At 48.4% G+C, this 16,213-nt stretch overlaps 2 protein-coding genes across 2 annotated transcripts in view; one reads left to right on the top strand and one right to left on the bottom strand.

The window, feature by feature from the left end:
• Positions 1-9,680, top strand: part of LOC140395754 (PALM2-AKAP2 fusion protein-like) — a 34,526-nt gene extending 24,846 nt beyond the window's left edge. Inside the window, exon 5 of the mRNA XM_072483909.1 lies at positions 9,083-9,680. Within this exon, the coding sequence (XP_072340010.1) occupies positions 9,083-9,172 (90 nt within the window). The 3' untranslated portion in view covers positions 9,173-9,680. The remainder of the gene's footprint in view (positions 1-9,082) is intronic.
• The window catches only part of LOC140395294 (scaffold attachment factor B1-like), a 525,130-nt gene that overhangs the window by 379,060 nt on the left and 129,857 nt on the right, over positions 1-16,213 (bottom strand). The window lies entirely within an intron of this gene.

Genomic DNA, 16,213 nt, shown 5'->3' on the forward strand with positions numbered 1-16,213 from the left:
TACCCTTCTTTACAGAGGAACAACATTGGCTATTCTCCAGTCCTCCGGGACATCCCCTGATGACAGTGAGGATCCAAAGATTTCTGTCAAGGCCTCAGCAATTTCCTCTCTAGCCTCCTTCAGTATTCTGGGGTAGATCCCATCAGGCCCTGGGGACTTAGCTACCTTAATATTTTTCAAGATCTCCAACACCTCGTCTTTTTGGATCTCAATGTGACCCAGGCTATCTCCACACCCTTCTCCAGACTCAACATCTACCAATTCCTTCTCTTTGGTGAATACTGATGCAAAGTATTCATTTAGTACCTCGTCCAGTTCCTCTGGCTCCACACACATTCCCTTGCCTATCCTTCAGTGGGCCAATCCTTTCCCTGGCTACCCTCTTGCTTTTTATGTACGTGTAAAAAGCCTTGGGATTTTCCTTAACCCTATTTGCCAATGACTTTTCGTGACCCCTTCTAACCCTCCTGACTCCTTGCTTAAGTTCCTTCCTACTTTCCTTATATTCCACACAGGCTTCATCTGTTCCCAGCCTTTTAGTCCTGACAAATGCCTCCTTTTTCTTTTTGACGAGGCCTACAATATCTCTCATTATCCAAGGTTACCGAAAATTGCCGTATTTATCCTTCTTCCTCACAGGAACATGCCGGTCCTGAATTCCTTTCAACTGACACTTGAAAGCCTCCCACATGTCAGATGTTGATTTACCCTCGAACATCCACCCCAATCTAGGTTCTTCAGTTCCCACCTAATATTGTTATAATTAGCCTTCCCCCAATTTAGCACATTCATCCTAGGACCACTCTTATCCTTGTCCACCAGCACTTTAAAACTTACTGAATTGTGGTCACTGTTCCCGAAATGCTCCCCTACTGAAACTTCTACCACCTGGCCGGGCGCATTCCCCAATACCAGGTCCAGTACAGCCCCTTCCCTAGTTGGACTGTCTACATATTGTTTTAAGAAGCCCTCCTGGATGCTCCTTACAAACTCTGCCCCGTCTAAGCCCCTGGCACTAAGTGAGTCCCAGTCAATATTGGGGAAGTTGAAGTCTCCCATCACAACAACCCTGTTTTTACTCTTTTCCACAATCTGTCTACCTATCTGTTCCTCTATCTCCCGCTGGCTGTTGGGAAGCCTGTAGTAAACCCCTAACATTGTGACTGCACCCTTCTTATTCCTGATCTCTACCCATATAGCCTCACTGTCCTCTGAGGTGTCCTCCCGTAGTACAGCTCTGATATTCTCCCTAATCAGTAGCGCAACTCCGCCACCCCATTTACATCCCCCTCTATCCCGCCTGAAACATCTAAATCCTGGAACGTTTAGCTGCCAATCCTGCCCTTCAATCAACCAGGTCTCTAATGGCAACAACATTATAGTTCCAAGTACTAATCCAAGCTCTAAGTTCATCTGCCTTACCCGTAATACTTCTTGCATTAAGACATATGCACTTCAGACCACCAGACCTGCTGTGTTCAGCAACTTCTCCCTGTCTGCTCTGCCTCAGAGCCATACTGGCCCTATTCCCTTGTTCTCCCTCAATGCTCTCACCTTCTGACCTATTGCTCCCATGCCCAGCCCCCTGCCATACTAGTTTAAACCCTCCCGTGTGACACTAGCAAACCTCGCAGCCAGGATATTTATGCCTCTCCAGTTTAGATGCAACCCGTCCTTATATAGGTCACACGCGCCCCTGAAGAGCTCCCAGTGGTCCAGATAACGGAAACCCTCCCTTCTACACCAGCTGTTTAGCCACGTGTTTAGCTGCACTATCTTCCTATTTCTAGCTTCACTGGCATGTGGCACAGGGAGTAATCCCGAGGTTACAACCCTAGAGGTCCTGTCTTTTAACTTTCTGCCTTGCTCCCTGAACTCCTGCTGCAGGACTTCATGCCCCTTCCTGCCTATGTCGTTAGTACCAATATGTACATCAACGTCTGCCTGTTTGCCCTCCTCCTTCAGGATGCCCTCTACCCGTTCGGAGACATCCTGGACCCTGGCACCAGGGAGGCAACATACCATCCTGGAGTCTCTTTCACATCCACAGAAGCGCCTATCTGTGCCCCTGACTATGGAGTCCCCTATTACTATTGCTCTTCTGCGCTTTGACCCTCCCTTCTGAACATCAGAGCCAGCTGTGATGCCACTGCTCTGGCTGCTGTTTTTCCCTGATAGGCTATCCCCCCCGACCATATCCGAAGGGGTATACCTGTTCGAGAGGGGGACAACCACAGGGGATTCCTACACTGACTGCCTGCCCTTTCTGGTGGTCACCCATTTCTCTGCCTGAACCTTTGGTGTGACCACATTTATATAACTGCTATCTATGACGCTTTCCGCCACCTGCATGCTCCTAAGTGCATCCAACTGCTGCTCCAACGGAACCATGCGGTCTGTGAGGAGCTCCAGTTGGGTGCACTTTCTGCAGATGAAGCCATCCGGGACGCTGGAAGCTTCCCGACCTGCCACATCTCACAGTCAGAGCACTGCGCCCCTCTAACTGACACTGTGTCAATTAATTAGTAAATTAAATTAAAAAGTTTTTTTAACACAAGTTACTGTTAACTATATGTTTCCTAGCACTAGATTTCTACTATAAATGTGAAAGCTAAATCCAGTACTCTCCGGTCTCTGGCTTAGATGCCCCTCTAAATTATAATTAAGTAATTATGTTTAATTCGTTTACCAAGCTTGATTTTTTTCAATTTAGTGTAGATTCCCAACCAGCCACACCAGCCAATCAGGTCACAGCTTTTGATGTCACTTCAGTTTTCCCTCCCCCACACACAATTTGAAAAGGTAATAAAAGTAAAAATCACTTACTTACCTTCCGAGGGTCTCAGTTGCTCTCTGGTTCTCTCCCTGCAGATTAAAAGTTACAGGCCAGAAGAAAGAGAGAGAACAAAACAGTAGGGAAAAAGCACCTTCTCCCACTCTGCACCGAATTACCTCACTGCACCAAATTACCAAGTTCCAAATTCCCACTCTGGATGTGTCTCACTCACTCAGGATGTGTCTCCTTCACCTGCACAAAGCTTACTGAGTGTGCTTTCTGTCTGTCTTTTATACAGAACTCAGCTAACCAGGGTGACTCACACTACTTAAATTTCAAAGAGAAGAATACAATGTGCACCTTTGTGCCCCTAAACAGGCCTCAGGTGACTGACAGATAACTGCCTCTCAGCAATTAGGGTGGGGACAGCTTCAGCCAGTCAGACACTAATCTACCACTGCACTTTTAACTGAAAAACAGCAGACTTAGACTTACCACTTACCTTTCTTGATTACCTAACTGCACCAAATTACCAAGTTCCAAATTCACACTCTGGATGTGTCTCACTCAGGCTGTGTCTCTTTGACCTGCGCAAAGCTTACTGAGTGCGTTTTCTTTTTTTAAAAATATTTTTATTAAAGGTTTTTAACAACACAATTTTTTCCCCTTACAAACAATAACTCCTCCCTCCCCCCGTAACAAAATAACGCAAAGTCACCCTGAGCAAGATATATACATGGCAAGATGGTATATTTACATAGCTTTATACACTGGCTCTTGGCCGCAAGTGCCATTTCTCCCCACCCTCCATGCCATCTCCCGCTCGTCCATCCCCTCAAACAATCTCTCGTTCTCCCCTCTTCCCCCCCCCCCCCCCCCCCCAGGGTTGCTGCTGCTGCTGACCGACCTTCCTCTAACGCTCCGCGAGATATTCTAGGAACGGTTGCCACCGTCTGTAGAACCCCTGCGCAGACCCTCTCAAAGCAAACTTAATCCCCTCCAATTTTATGAACCCCGCCATGTCGTTTATCCAGGCCTCCAGGCTAGGGGGCTTCGCCTCCTTCCACAATAGCAAGACCCTTCGCCGGGCTACTAGGGACGCAAAGGCCAGAATGCCGGCCTCTTTCGCCTCCTGCACTCCCGGCTCATCCACTACTCCAAATATTGCTAGTCCCCAGCTTGGCTTGACACGGACTTTCACCACCTGGGATATTACTCCCGCCACTCCTCTCCAGTACCCCTCCAATGCCGGGCATGACCAAAACATATGGACGTGGTTCGCCGGGCTCCCTGAACATCTTTCACATCTATCCTCTACCCCAAAGAACCTACTCAGCCTCGCCCTCGTCAAATGCGCTCTGTGAACCACCTTAAATTGTATTAGACTGAGCCTGGCACACGAGGAGGAGGTATTAACCCTACCCAGGGCGTCAGCCCATAGCCCTTCCTCAATCTCCTCCCCCAGCTCCTCCCATTTACCTTTCAACTCTTCCACTAGCGCTTCCCCCTCTTCTTTCATCTCTTGGTGTATTTCCGACACCTTGCCCTCCCCGACCCATACCCCCGAGATCACCCTATCTTGAACTTCTTGTGCCGGGAGCAACGGAAATTCCCTCACCTGTCGCCTCACAAAAGCCCTCACCTGCATATATCTAAAGGCATTTCCCAGGGGTAACTCAAACTTCTCCTCCAGTGCCCCTAGGCTCGCAAATGTCCCGTCAATGAACAGGTCCCCCATTCTTCTAATCCCCGCCCGATGCCAGCCTTGGAACCCCCTGTCCATCTTCCCCGGGACAAACCGGTGGTTACCCCTGATCGGGGACCACACCGATGCTCCCGTTGCACCCCTGTGCCTTCTCCACGCCCCAGATCCTTAGTGTTGCCGCCACCACCGGGCTTGTGGTGTATTCTGTCGGCGAGAGCGGCAGCGGTGCCGTTACCAACGCCCCCAGGCTCGTTCCTTTACAGGACGCCATCTCCATCCTCTTCCATGCCGCCCCCTCTCCCTCCATGACCCACTTGAGGATCATCGCCACGTTTGCTGCCCAGTAGTAGCTCCCTAGGTTTGGCAAAGCCAACCCTCCTCGGTCCCTATTGCGTTCCAGGAACCCTCTCCTAACCCTCAGGGTCTTATTTGCCCACACAAACCCCATAATACTCCTACCTACTCTCTTGAAAAAGCCCTTGGTGATCACGATGGGGAGGCACTGAAACACAAACAAAAACCTCGGAAGGACCACCATTTTGACCGACTGCACCCTACCCGCCAGCGAGAGCGGGAGCATGTCCCATCTTTTAAAATCCTCCTCCATTTGCTCCACCAACCTCGTCAAATTCAGTTTATGTAGGGCCCCCCATCTCCTGGCTATCTGGATCCCCAGATACCGAAAACTCCTCTCCGCCCTCCTCAGCGGTAGGTCCCCTATCCCTCTTTCTTGGTCCCCTGCCTGTAATACAAAAAGCTCACTCTTCCCTACATTAAGCTTGTGGCCCGAGAACTCCCCAAACTCCTTCAGAGTCTGCATGACCTCCACCATCCCCTCCATTGGGTCCGCCACGTATAGCAGCAGGTCATCCGCGTAGAGCGATATCCGATGCTCTTCTCCCCCGCGGACTATCCCCCTCCATTTATTAGACTCCCTAAGTGATATGGCCAAGTGTTCGATCGCCAATGCAAACAACAGGGGGGACAGGGGGCACCCCTGCCTCGTCCCTCGGTACAGCCGAAAGTACTCCGACCTCCGCCGGTTCGTCACTACACTCGCCACCGGGGCGCTGTAAAGGAGTTTAACCCATCTGATAAACCCTCCCCAGAACCCAAACCTGCGCAATACCTCCCAGAGATACTCCAACTCCACTCGGTCAAAGGCTTTTTCCGCCTCCATAGCTGCCACTATCTCCGTCTCTCCCTCCTCCGATGTCATCATTATCACGTTTAAGAGCCGCCGCACATTGGTATTTAACTGCCTGCCCTTTACGAATCCCGTTTGGTCCTCATGAATCACCCCCGGGACGCAGTCCTCAATCCTGGTGGCCAATACTTTTGCCAATAGCTTAGCATCCACATTGAGGAGCGAAATCGGCCTGTACGATCCACATTGCAGTGGATCCTTGTCTCGCTTTAGAATCAAGGAGATGGTCGCCTCCGACATTGTCTGGGGCAGGGTTCCCTCCTCTTTTGCCTCGTTAAAGGTCCTCACTAGTAGCGGGGCCAGCAGGTCCACATATTTTCTATAGAACTCCACCGGGAACCCGTCCGGCCCCGGGGCCTTCCCCGCCTGCATGCTCCCCAAACCCTTACTCAACTCCTCCAACCCAATTGGTGCCCCCAAACCAACCGCCTCTTGCTCCTCCACCCTCGGGAACATCAGTTGGTCCAGGAATCGTCTCATCCCCCCCCTTTTCCCCCCCCCCCCCCCCCCCCCCGGGGGCTGGGATCTATACAGCTCTTCATAGAAATCCTTGAATACCTTATTTATTTTCGTTGCACTTCGAACCGTGGCTCCCCTTCCATCTTTGATTCCCCCTATTTCCCTCGCTGCCGCCCTCTTACGGAGCTGGTGCGCCAGCATCCAACTAGCCTTTTCCCCGTACTCGTAGGTCGCCCCATGCGCCTTCCTCCACTGTGCCTCCGCCTTGCCCGTGGTCAGCAGGTCAAACTCCGTCTGGAGCCGTCGCCTTTCCCCAAGTAATCTTTCCTCCGGGGCCTCTGCGTATCTCCTGTCCACTCGCAAGATCTCCCCCACTAACCTCTCCCTTTCCATGCCCTCTGTCTTCTCCCTATGAGCCCTGATGGAGATCAGCTCTCCCCTGATCACCGCCTTCAACGCCTCCCATACCACCCCCACTCGCACCTCCCCATTGTCGTTGGCCTCCAAGTACCTTTCGATACACCCCCTCACCTTCCCACACACCACCTCATCAGCCAGCCGTCCCACATCCAGCCGCCACAGCGGGCGTTGGTCCCTCTCCCAGCTCCAGTTCCACCCAGTGCGGGGCATGGTCCGAAACGGCTATAGCCGAATACTCCGTCCCCTCCACCCTCGGGATGAGCGCCCTACCCAGAACAAAGAAATCTATCCGGGAGTAGGCTTTGTGTACATGGGAGAAGAAAGAAAATTCCCTAGCCTGCGGCCTTGCAAACCGCCATGGGTTCACTCCCCCCCCCCCATCTGATCCATAAACCCCCTAAGTACCTTGGCCGCCGCCGGCATCTTTCCAGTCCTTGATCTGGAGCGATCCAGTGCTGGGTCCAGCACTGTATTGAACTCCCCTCCCATTATCAGTCCTCCTACCTCCAAGTCCGGAATGCGCCCCAACATGCGCTTCATAAATCCAGCATCATCCCAGTTCGGGGCGTATACATTTACCAACACCACCCACGTCCCTTGCAACCTCCCACTCACCATCACGTATCTCCCTCCATTATCCGCTACGATAGTCTTGGCCTCAAATGACACATGCTTTCCCACCAGAATTGCCACCCCTCTATTTTTTGCGTCCAATCCCAAGTGAAATACCTGTCCTACCCATCCCTTTCTTAACCTGACCTGGTCCGCCACCTTCAGGTGTGTCTCTTGGAGCATTGCCACGTCTGCCTTCAGTCCCTTCAAGTGCGCAAACACTCGAGCCCTCTTCACCGGCCCATTCAGGCCCCTCACATTCTCCCCCCCCCCCCCCCGCCGACTAGCCATCTCCTTTTCTGGGCCAGCCCCTTGTCCGCGTCTCCCTCACTCTCCAGTCCCCGAACAGGGGGACCCTCGTCCCAACCACCTCTTCTGTGTCCCATTCTCTTTCGGCTAGTGCAGCAGAAACCCTTTTTCCCCCCCCCTCCCTCCTCTCCTCTTCCCCCCTGCTAGAACCCCGTCTAGCTTTTTTGCTCCCCCCATATTCCTCCCGTAAGTCAGCTGACACTTGCTGACCCCGGCTTCCACCGCCATCCCTTTGACCCCCCCGTGTGGGAGTCTCCCAATCAATGTACATTCCTTCGTTCCCCTTCCCGCGCGCGGGAAAGAAAACCCCGCGCTTTCCAGAGCCTGCCGCACCCCCTATGGCGCAGCTCCTGTCGTGGCCTTGTCTCTCGCCCCCAGCCTGTATAGCATTTCCTGCACGTGGTTGACCGCCTATATACAACAACCATCATACTTCAACCCTCAAACACCCCCCCCCCCCCTCCCACACAAACCCTCAATTAGAGTCCAACTTTTCAGTTTATATAAAGGTCCACGCCTCTTTGGACGTTTCAAAGTAGTGGTGTTGGCCGTTATATGTGACCCACAGTCGCGCTGGCTGCAACATTCCAAATTTCACTCCTTTCCGATGCAGCACCACTTTGGCCCGGTTGAAACCCGCTCTCCGCTTAGCGACCTCCGTGCTCCAGTCCGGGTATATTCTGATCTCTGCATTGTCCCACTTTGCTGCTCCGTTCCTTCTTGGCCCATTTCAGGACCCTCTCTCTGTCCGTAAACCGGTGAAATCTCACCACCATCGCCCTTGGCGGCTCATTTGCCTTGGGCTTCCTCGCCAGCACTCGGTGCGCCCCTTCCAGCCCCAGCAATCCCAGGGGGGCCTCCACACCCATCAGCGTCCCGGTCATTGTGCCCGCATATGCCGCGGCATCGGCCCCCTCCACTCCTTCTGGGAGACCCAGGATCCGCAGATTCTTTCTCCTCGACCTGTTCTCCAGGTCTTCGAGTCTTCCCGCCCATGTCTTGTGTAGCGCCTCGTGCCGCTCCACTCTCTCCGCCAGGCCCACGAGCTCGTCGTCGTTCTCACTCACTTTTTCCTGGATCTCCTGGATCTTCACCTCTTGGGCTTTCTAGGTTGCTCCAAGTACTTCAATTATTGCCAGCATAGGCGCCACCATCTCCTTGCGCAGCTCCCCGAAGCAGCACTTGATGAACTCCTGCATCTCCTCTTTGTCTGTGGGCGCCGCCATTTTGCTTTTTTTCTCTCTTCCGCTGCTCCAGGGCCGCTTTTTTCGCCGTTTCGCTGCGGGTCCGGTCCATGCAGGTTAGTAGGGGACCTCTCTCCTTCCTTCCCCATGAGTTGTCTGTATCAAAAGTTCCGTTGGGGCTCCGTTAGCGAGCCCAAAAGTCCGTCTTCGCGGGAGCTGCCGAATCGCCGCAACCGGAAGTCCTGAGTGCGTTTTCTGTCTGTCTTTTATACAGACTTCAGCTGACCATGGTGACTCACACTTCTTAAATTTCTTTCAGATTCCTTTGAAGGTTGTAGGTTTAATGTTGGGTGATAGGGGAATAATCATTTCCAATTCTGCCTTTCTGACGTTTGTTTTTTTGGCTCTAGGTGATGGAATCTACCAGAGTAACTCGCCGTATGAGTACACTGGCACAGCGTTGGGAGGCTGGGATATTCAACAACAATCTGGATGAATGACCTGAAGTTTTATAATTGTGGATTATCTATAGTAATATTCTGAAAAGCACTGCCTGGTGACTAGGAATGAAGTTCTCTCTTGCACTCTGGACTGATTTGACTCTTGAGTATTTGTATATACGATTGTATAGATTACCTGGCTGGGGGTTTGAGTTCAGGCCTAATCAGCAGCCTTCCTTTATTTACGGCCTTAACAAGAGGATGACTCTTGTAGCCACGAATGAGATGGTAGGCTACTGATTGGTGGTGGCCGGCTTTCCTCGCCATTATATCATTGGATCTCAGTTGCCTTTCTTTTGTTGAAATGAATGTATGAGTAAATGCACTGGAAAAGTAGGCTCAAAGGCCTGGATTCCATGATGAAAATTATGAATGAAAATCTTTGTGGATTGTTCTCAACAATTATCAGTTCATTCTTTGCAGCGAAGCAAATTCTTGCTTGTGTGCCATTATTTAAAACAACATCTCATCAATAAATCAGTATCTGTAATAAAGTTCATTTGCTGGACCCATCCGCACTGTTTATGTGTGCAAGTGAGTGAGTGTGCGTGCATGTGATTATCCATCCATCACATCTGTTGTGAGCCTCTATCCACCTTAATTGTAACATTTTTAAGAATCCTAACAAATTTGTTAGTTACAACTTTCCTTTGATCCTTTCCCATGTCAACTCTGCTCCATCACATTATGATTCTCTTAAGTGTCCTCTAAACATGTCCCTCAGAATAGATTCTAGCATTTTGCCTTGGACTGATGTTTGGCTCGCTGACCTACCCAGTTTTTTTTCTCTCCCTTGATTAATTGGTGGGGTTATGTTTACTGATTTCCAGTCTTTGGGAACAGAATCTAAAGAAATCTGGAAGATTAAAACAAATGCATCCATGATCTCTGCAGCTCATTCTTCGAATCTCTTTGCAGGTCATCAGGGCCAGATTTGTTTCCATTAGTACTATTACCTTTTACAGTAATTATGTCTTTACTTGTCCTGATTTCTTATAATCATTGAATCACTACAGTGCAGAATATGGCCGTTCGGCCCGTTGAGTCTGCACTGACCCTCTCTGAAAGAGCACCCTACCGAGGCCAGCTCCCCCGCCCTATCCCTGTAAACCCACCTAACCTTTTTGAACACTTAAGGGGCAATTTAGCATGACCAATTCACCTAACCTGCACATCTGTGGACTGTGGGAGGAAATCCGAGCACCCAGAGGAAACCATCACAGACATGGGGAGAAAGTGCAAACTCCACACAGACAGTGACCCAAGGTCAGTATCGAACCCAGGTCCCTGGTGCTGTGCTAACCACTGTGCCCCCATGCTGCTCCAAGTTCCTTATTTTCCCTAGCTCCTTGCTTCCCCATTATTTCCAGAATGTGTATCGTGCAATAGATACAAATTATTTTTTTATTCATTATTATAATTTCCTCTGCCTCTAACGGGTCCATGTTCACTATTATTAATCTCGTCCCATTTACGTACCTATAGAAATGTTTACAATCTCTTTTTGACTATTGCTACTCTAATTTTCTTCTCAATTAGGAGCAGCAGTAGGCCACTCGTACCTCAAGCCTGTTCCGTCATTCAATAAGATCATTCGGATTTGATTGTGACCTCAAATCCACTCTTTCCCCCCCACCCCCGATAACCTTTCACCCCTTTGTTACTCAAGAATCTATCCAGCTCTGCCTTAAAAATATTCTAAGATTCTGTTTCCACTGCCTTTTGAGAAGGAAAGTTCCAGAGACTCATAATCTTTATTGTCACAAGTAGGCTTACATTAACACTGTAATGAAGTCACTGTGAAAAGCCCCTAGTCACCACATTTCAGTGCCTGTTCGGGTACACAGAGGGAGAATTCCGAATGTCCAAATTACCTAATAGCACGTCTTTCGGGACTTGTGGGAGGAAGCAGGAGCACCCAGAGGAAACCCACGCAGACACGGGGGGGGGGGGGGGGGGGGGGGGGGGAGAGAGGGCAGGCAGACTCCGTACAGACAGTGACCTAAGCCGGGAATCTAACCCGGGACCCTGGAGCTGTGAAGCAACAGTGCTAACCACTGTAACTCTTTGAGAGAAAAAAATTCTTCTCATCTCCATCTTAAATGAATGACCCCCTTATTTTTAAACAGTGACTCCTAGTTCTAGATTCTCCAACAAGAGGAAATGACCTGTCCACATCCACCCTCTCAATACCCCTCAGGATCTTGTGTGTTTCAATCACATCACCTCTTATTCTTCTAAATTCCAGTGGATACAGACCTAGCTTCTCCAACCTTTCCTCATAAGACAACATGCCCATTCCTGGTATTAGTCTAGTAAACCTTCTCTGAACTGTTTCCATGGCATTTACATCTTTCCCTAAATAAAGAAACCAATACTGTCCACAATACTCTGAATGTGGTCTCACCAATGTCCTATATAGCTGAAGCATAACCTCCCTACTTTTGTTTATTGTGAGGAGACTTGAATACAATGTCATTGCATTAGCTTTCCTAATTACTTGCTGTCCCTTTATACTAACCTGTTGTGCTTTGTGCATTAGGACACCCAGATCCCTCTGCACCTCAAGAGCTCTGCAATCTCTCACTATTTACATAATAGGCTGCATCCTCCGTTTCGCCGTCAGCGCACTCACGGCCGCAGATATCCTGGAAACCCCATTAGCCAGCTACCAGGACAGAGGATCCCGTTGCCGGCGGGGGGGGTGCTGCACTAGAAAATGGGTGCGGATGGACAGGGAATCCTGCCCAATATGTTCCTTTTTGACTCTCCCTACCAAAATGGATAAGTTCACATTTTTCCGCATTATATTCCATTTGCCAGATTTTTACCACTCACTTACTCAATCTATGGGCACGATCTATCAGCCAGGTCGCGGGCTGACTGACAGCCTGTATGCCTCGCGCGATCTATCCAGACCACACGAGGTGCGTCATCTGCAGATTTAGGGAGAAATTGCACTTCGTCCCTCATTTAAATCATTAATCTCTTATGTGGGACTTTGTCAAAAAAACAGCTGAAAATCTAACTAAGCCACATCCACTGGCTTCCCTTCATCAACTCTGCTAGTTATATCCTCAAAGAATTCCAGTAGGTTTGTCAGGCATGATTTCCCCTTCACAAATCCATGCTGATTCTGTTAATTCAAAGTTGTTCACAAAGATTTTAGCCAGCTCTTGTAACGGGCGGGGGCGGAGACGGTAGGATAAGGGGAGCGAAGTGGTCTTAGCTGACCGTAGCCAAGCGTACATGGCTGTGCTTGTTCAGATGGGAGAGTTCGCTTGGCTGCCCCGCCACCAGTACAGGTGAAGGCCTGGGAAGGGGGGGGGGACACAATTACATATTTAACGAGCTGAGCAGTGAGACGCTATGCCTCACTTTTGCTGGTTTAAACAATTTTGTTTTTTGTGAACCCACAGTATTTTCAATTATCGTGACAGGTAATTGAATACAAATTATTATGGATACATTAAAGGTAATTAGTTATAATGTGACCAGTTAGTTTAGCATCTGTCATTGGGAAATTGTTAAGAGTCCATTATTTAGGAAGTAATATCAGGACATTTGGAAAGCCAAAGCGCAATCCATCAGAGTCAGCATGGTTTTATGAAGGGTAAATCATGTTTGACTAATTTGCCTGAGTTCTTCGAAGATGTAACAAGCAAAGTGGATAATGGGGATGCTGTAGATGTAGTATATCTGGACTTCCGGCAGGCATTTGATAAGGTGCGGCACAAAAGGTTAATCCACAAGGTAAAGTCACATAGAATTGGGGTAATTTAGAAGACTGGCTAAATAACAGAAGGCTGAAATTCAGGATAAATGGGTCTTTATCTGGTTGGCAAGATGTAACTAGTGGGGTGCCACAGGGTTCAGTCCTCAGGCGCCAACTATTAACAATATATATATTAATGACTTGGATGTAGCGATACAATGTACTATAGCCAAATTTGCAGATGCCACTAAAATAGGTGGGATAGTAAGTTGCAATGAGGAAATAAGAAATTTACAACTGGATGTGGATAGGTTGGGTGAGTTGGCCAAAATTTGGACTTTGGAGTTAACGTGGATAAGTGTGAGGTTATCCATTTTGGTCGGAAAAATTGAAAGGCAACTTATTATCTAAATGGAGAGAAACTTCAAAGTGTTTCGGTGCAGAGGGATCTTCGCTCATGAATCGCAGGAAGCTAGTATTCAGATACAGCAGGTAATGAGGAAGGCAAATGGAATGTTATAAGAACATAACTAGGAGCAGGAGTAGGCCATCTGGCCCTTCGAGCCTGCTCCGCCATTCAATGAGATCATGGCTGATCTTTTGTGGACTCAGCTCCACTTTCCCGCCCGAACACCATAATCCTTTATTCTTGATGTGGAGATGCCGGCATTGGACTGGAGTGAGCACAGTACGAAGTCTTACAACACCAGGTTAAAGTCCAACAGGTTTGTTTCGATGTCACTAGCTTTCGGAGCGCTGCTCCTTCCTCGGGTGACTTTCTTAAAAAGACTATCTATCTTTATCTCGAAAGCATTTAATGAAGGAGCCTCAACTGCTTCACTGGGCAGGAAATTCATAGATTCACAACCCTTTGGGTGAAGAAGTTCCTCCTAAACTCCGTCCTAAATCTACTTCCCCTTATTGTGAGACTATGCGCTCTAGTTCTGCTTTCAGCCGCCAGTGGGAACAACCTGCCCGCATCTATCCCATCTATTCCCTTCATAATTTTATATGTTTCTATAAGATCCCCCTGCATCCTTCTAAATTCAAACAAGTACAGTCCCAATCTACTCAACCTCTCCTCGTAATCCAACTCCCTCAACTCTGGGATTAACCTGGTGAATCTCCTCTGCACACCCTCCAGCACCAGTACGTCCTTTCTCAGGTAAGGAGACCAAAACTGAACACAATACTCCAGGTGTGGCCTCACTAACACCTTATACAATTGCAGCAGAACCACCCTAGTCTTAAGCTCCATCCCTCTTAGCAATAAAGGACAAAACTCTATTTGCCTTCTTAATCACCTGTTCCATCAGTAAATCAACTTTTTGTGACTCATGCACTAGGACACCCAGGTCTCTGCACAGCACCATGTTTTAATATTTTATCATTTAAATAATCCCTTTTGCTGTTATTCCTACCAAAATGGATAACCTCACATTTGTCAACCTTGTATGCATCTGCCAAACCCTAGCCCATTCACTTAACCTATCCAAATCCCTCTGCAGAATTCCAGTATCCTCTGTATTTTTTGCTTTACCACTCATCTTTGTGTCGTCTGCAAACTTGGACACATTGCACTTGGTCCCCAACTCCAAATCATCTATGTAAATTGTGAACAATTGTGGGCCCAACACTGATCCCTGAGGGACTCCACTAGCTACTGATTGCCAACCAGAGAAACACCCATTAATCCCCACTCTTTGCTTTCTATTAATTAACCAATCCTCTATCCACGCTACTACTTTACCCTTAATGCCATGCATCATTATCTTATGGAGCAACCTTTTGTGTAGCACCTTATCAAAAGCATTCTCGAAGTCCAGATATACCACATCCATTGGCTCCCCATTGTCTACCGCATTGGTAATGTCCTCAAAAAATTCCACTAAATTAGTTAGGCACGACCTATCGTTTATGAACGCATGCTGCGTCTGCCCAATGGGACAATTTCCATCCAGATGCCTCGCTATTGGCCTTTATAGCTAAACGGATAGAGTATAAAAGTAGAGAAGTGTTGTACAACTGTACAAGGAAGTGTTGAGACCGTACCTGGAGTTCTGTGCACAGTTTTGGTCCCCTTATTTAAGGAAGGATGTAGTGGCATTGGAGGCAGTTCAGAGGAGGTTGATAGAGATGAGGGGTTTGTCTTATGGAGAGAGATTGAGCAGTTTAGGCCTATACACTCTAAAGTACACAAGAATGAGAGGAGATCTAATTAAGTCATATAAAGTTATTAAAGATATTGACAAAGTAGACAGAGCGGATGCTTCCTCTTGTGGAGCAATCTAGAATGAAAGGTCATAGTTTTAGCATAAGGGGAGCAGATTTAAAACCGAGATGAGGAGAAACTACTTCTCTCAAAGGGTTGTGAATCTGTGGAATTCGCTACCCCAGAGTGCAGTGGATGCCGGGACATTGAGTAAATTCAAGGAGGAGATAGATTTTTAACCAGTAATGGGGTGAAGGGTTATGGAGAACGGGCAGGAAAGTGGAGTTGAGACTGAGAGGAGATCAGCCATGATGGTATTGAATGGCAGAGTGGGCTCGAGGGGCTGAACTGTCTACTCCTGCTCCTAGTACTTATGTTCTTATGACAGGGTTAAATAAGCCTAGTAAGAGAAAAGAAAAACTCAGTTGAAGCATCTGAGCTGCAAAATTGCATTTTTACAAGAAACACCTTTGTCAGACATAGAAAATAGTAAGCTGGACAGTAAACCGGTCTGGGAGCAATGTCCTCACGATCAACGTCACAGTGAAGCAGTCATGATTTGAAAAGTGGTTTGGTTTGGGAGAGGGGATTAACTGAGAAACAATGCAAATAGGTGAAATGCAGGGTCATTATAATGAAGTAATAAAAGTAAACAAAGTAGGGTGAGGCAGGTAAAGTTGGTGGAAGGGAGATAAGTTAATAGTTTTCTTATATAATTTTTTGTAAAAGGAGTAAATAAGGGGCTTAAAGTTAATCATGGCAGAGAGCTCCCACCAGTGCTATGCTCCTCCTGTGCTATGGGTGAAGGGTTTTTATTAGCTCATGAAAGCTTCAGTTATCCCTGGTGACCACGTGTGCAGTGTGTCCACCTGCAGCTACTGGCTAACCACATTTTGGAGCTGGAACTGAGGGTGGATTCAGTGTGAAGGATCCACGATGCTGAGCAAGTCGTGGATAGCACATTCAGTGAGGTGGTCACACCGCAGGTAAAGATTGAGTAGGCAGAAAGGGCATAGGTGACCACCAGGCATTACTCCACAAGTGAGGTAGGGATAAACCAGGAACTACAGGCCCGTCAGTCTAACCTCAGTGGTGGGGAAACTATTGGAAGCAA

This window comes from Scyliorhinus torazame, chromosome 18 (assembly GCF_047496885.1).
Source record: "Scyliorhinus torazame isolate Kashiwa2021f chromosome 18, sScyTor2.1, whole genome shotgun sequence".
Classification (NCBI taxonomy): Eukaryota; Metazoa; Chordata; class Chondrichthyes; order Carcharhiniformes; family Scyliorhinidae; genus Scyliorhinus; species Scyliorhinus torazame.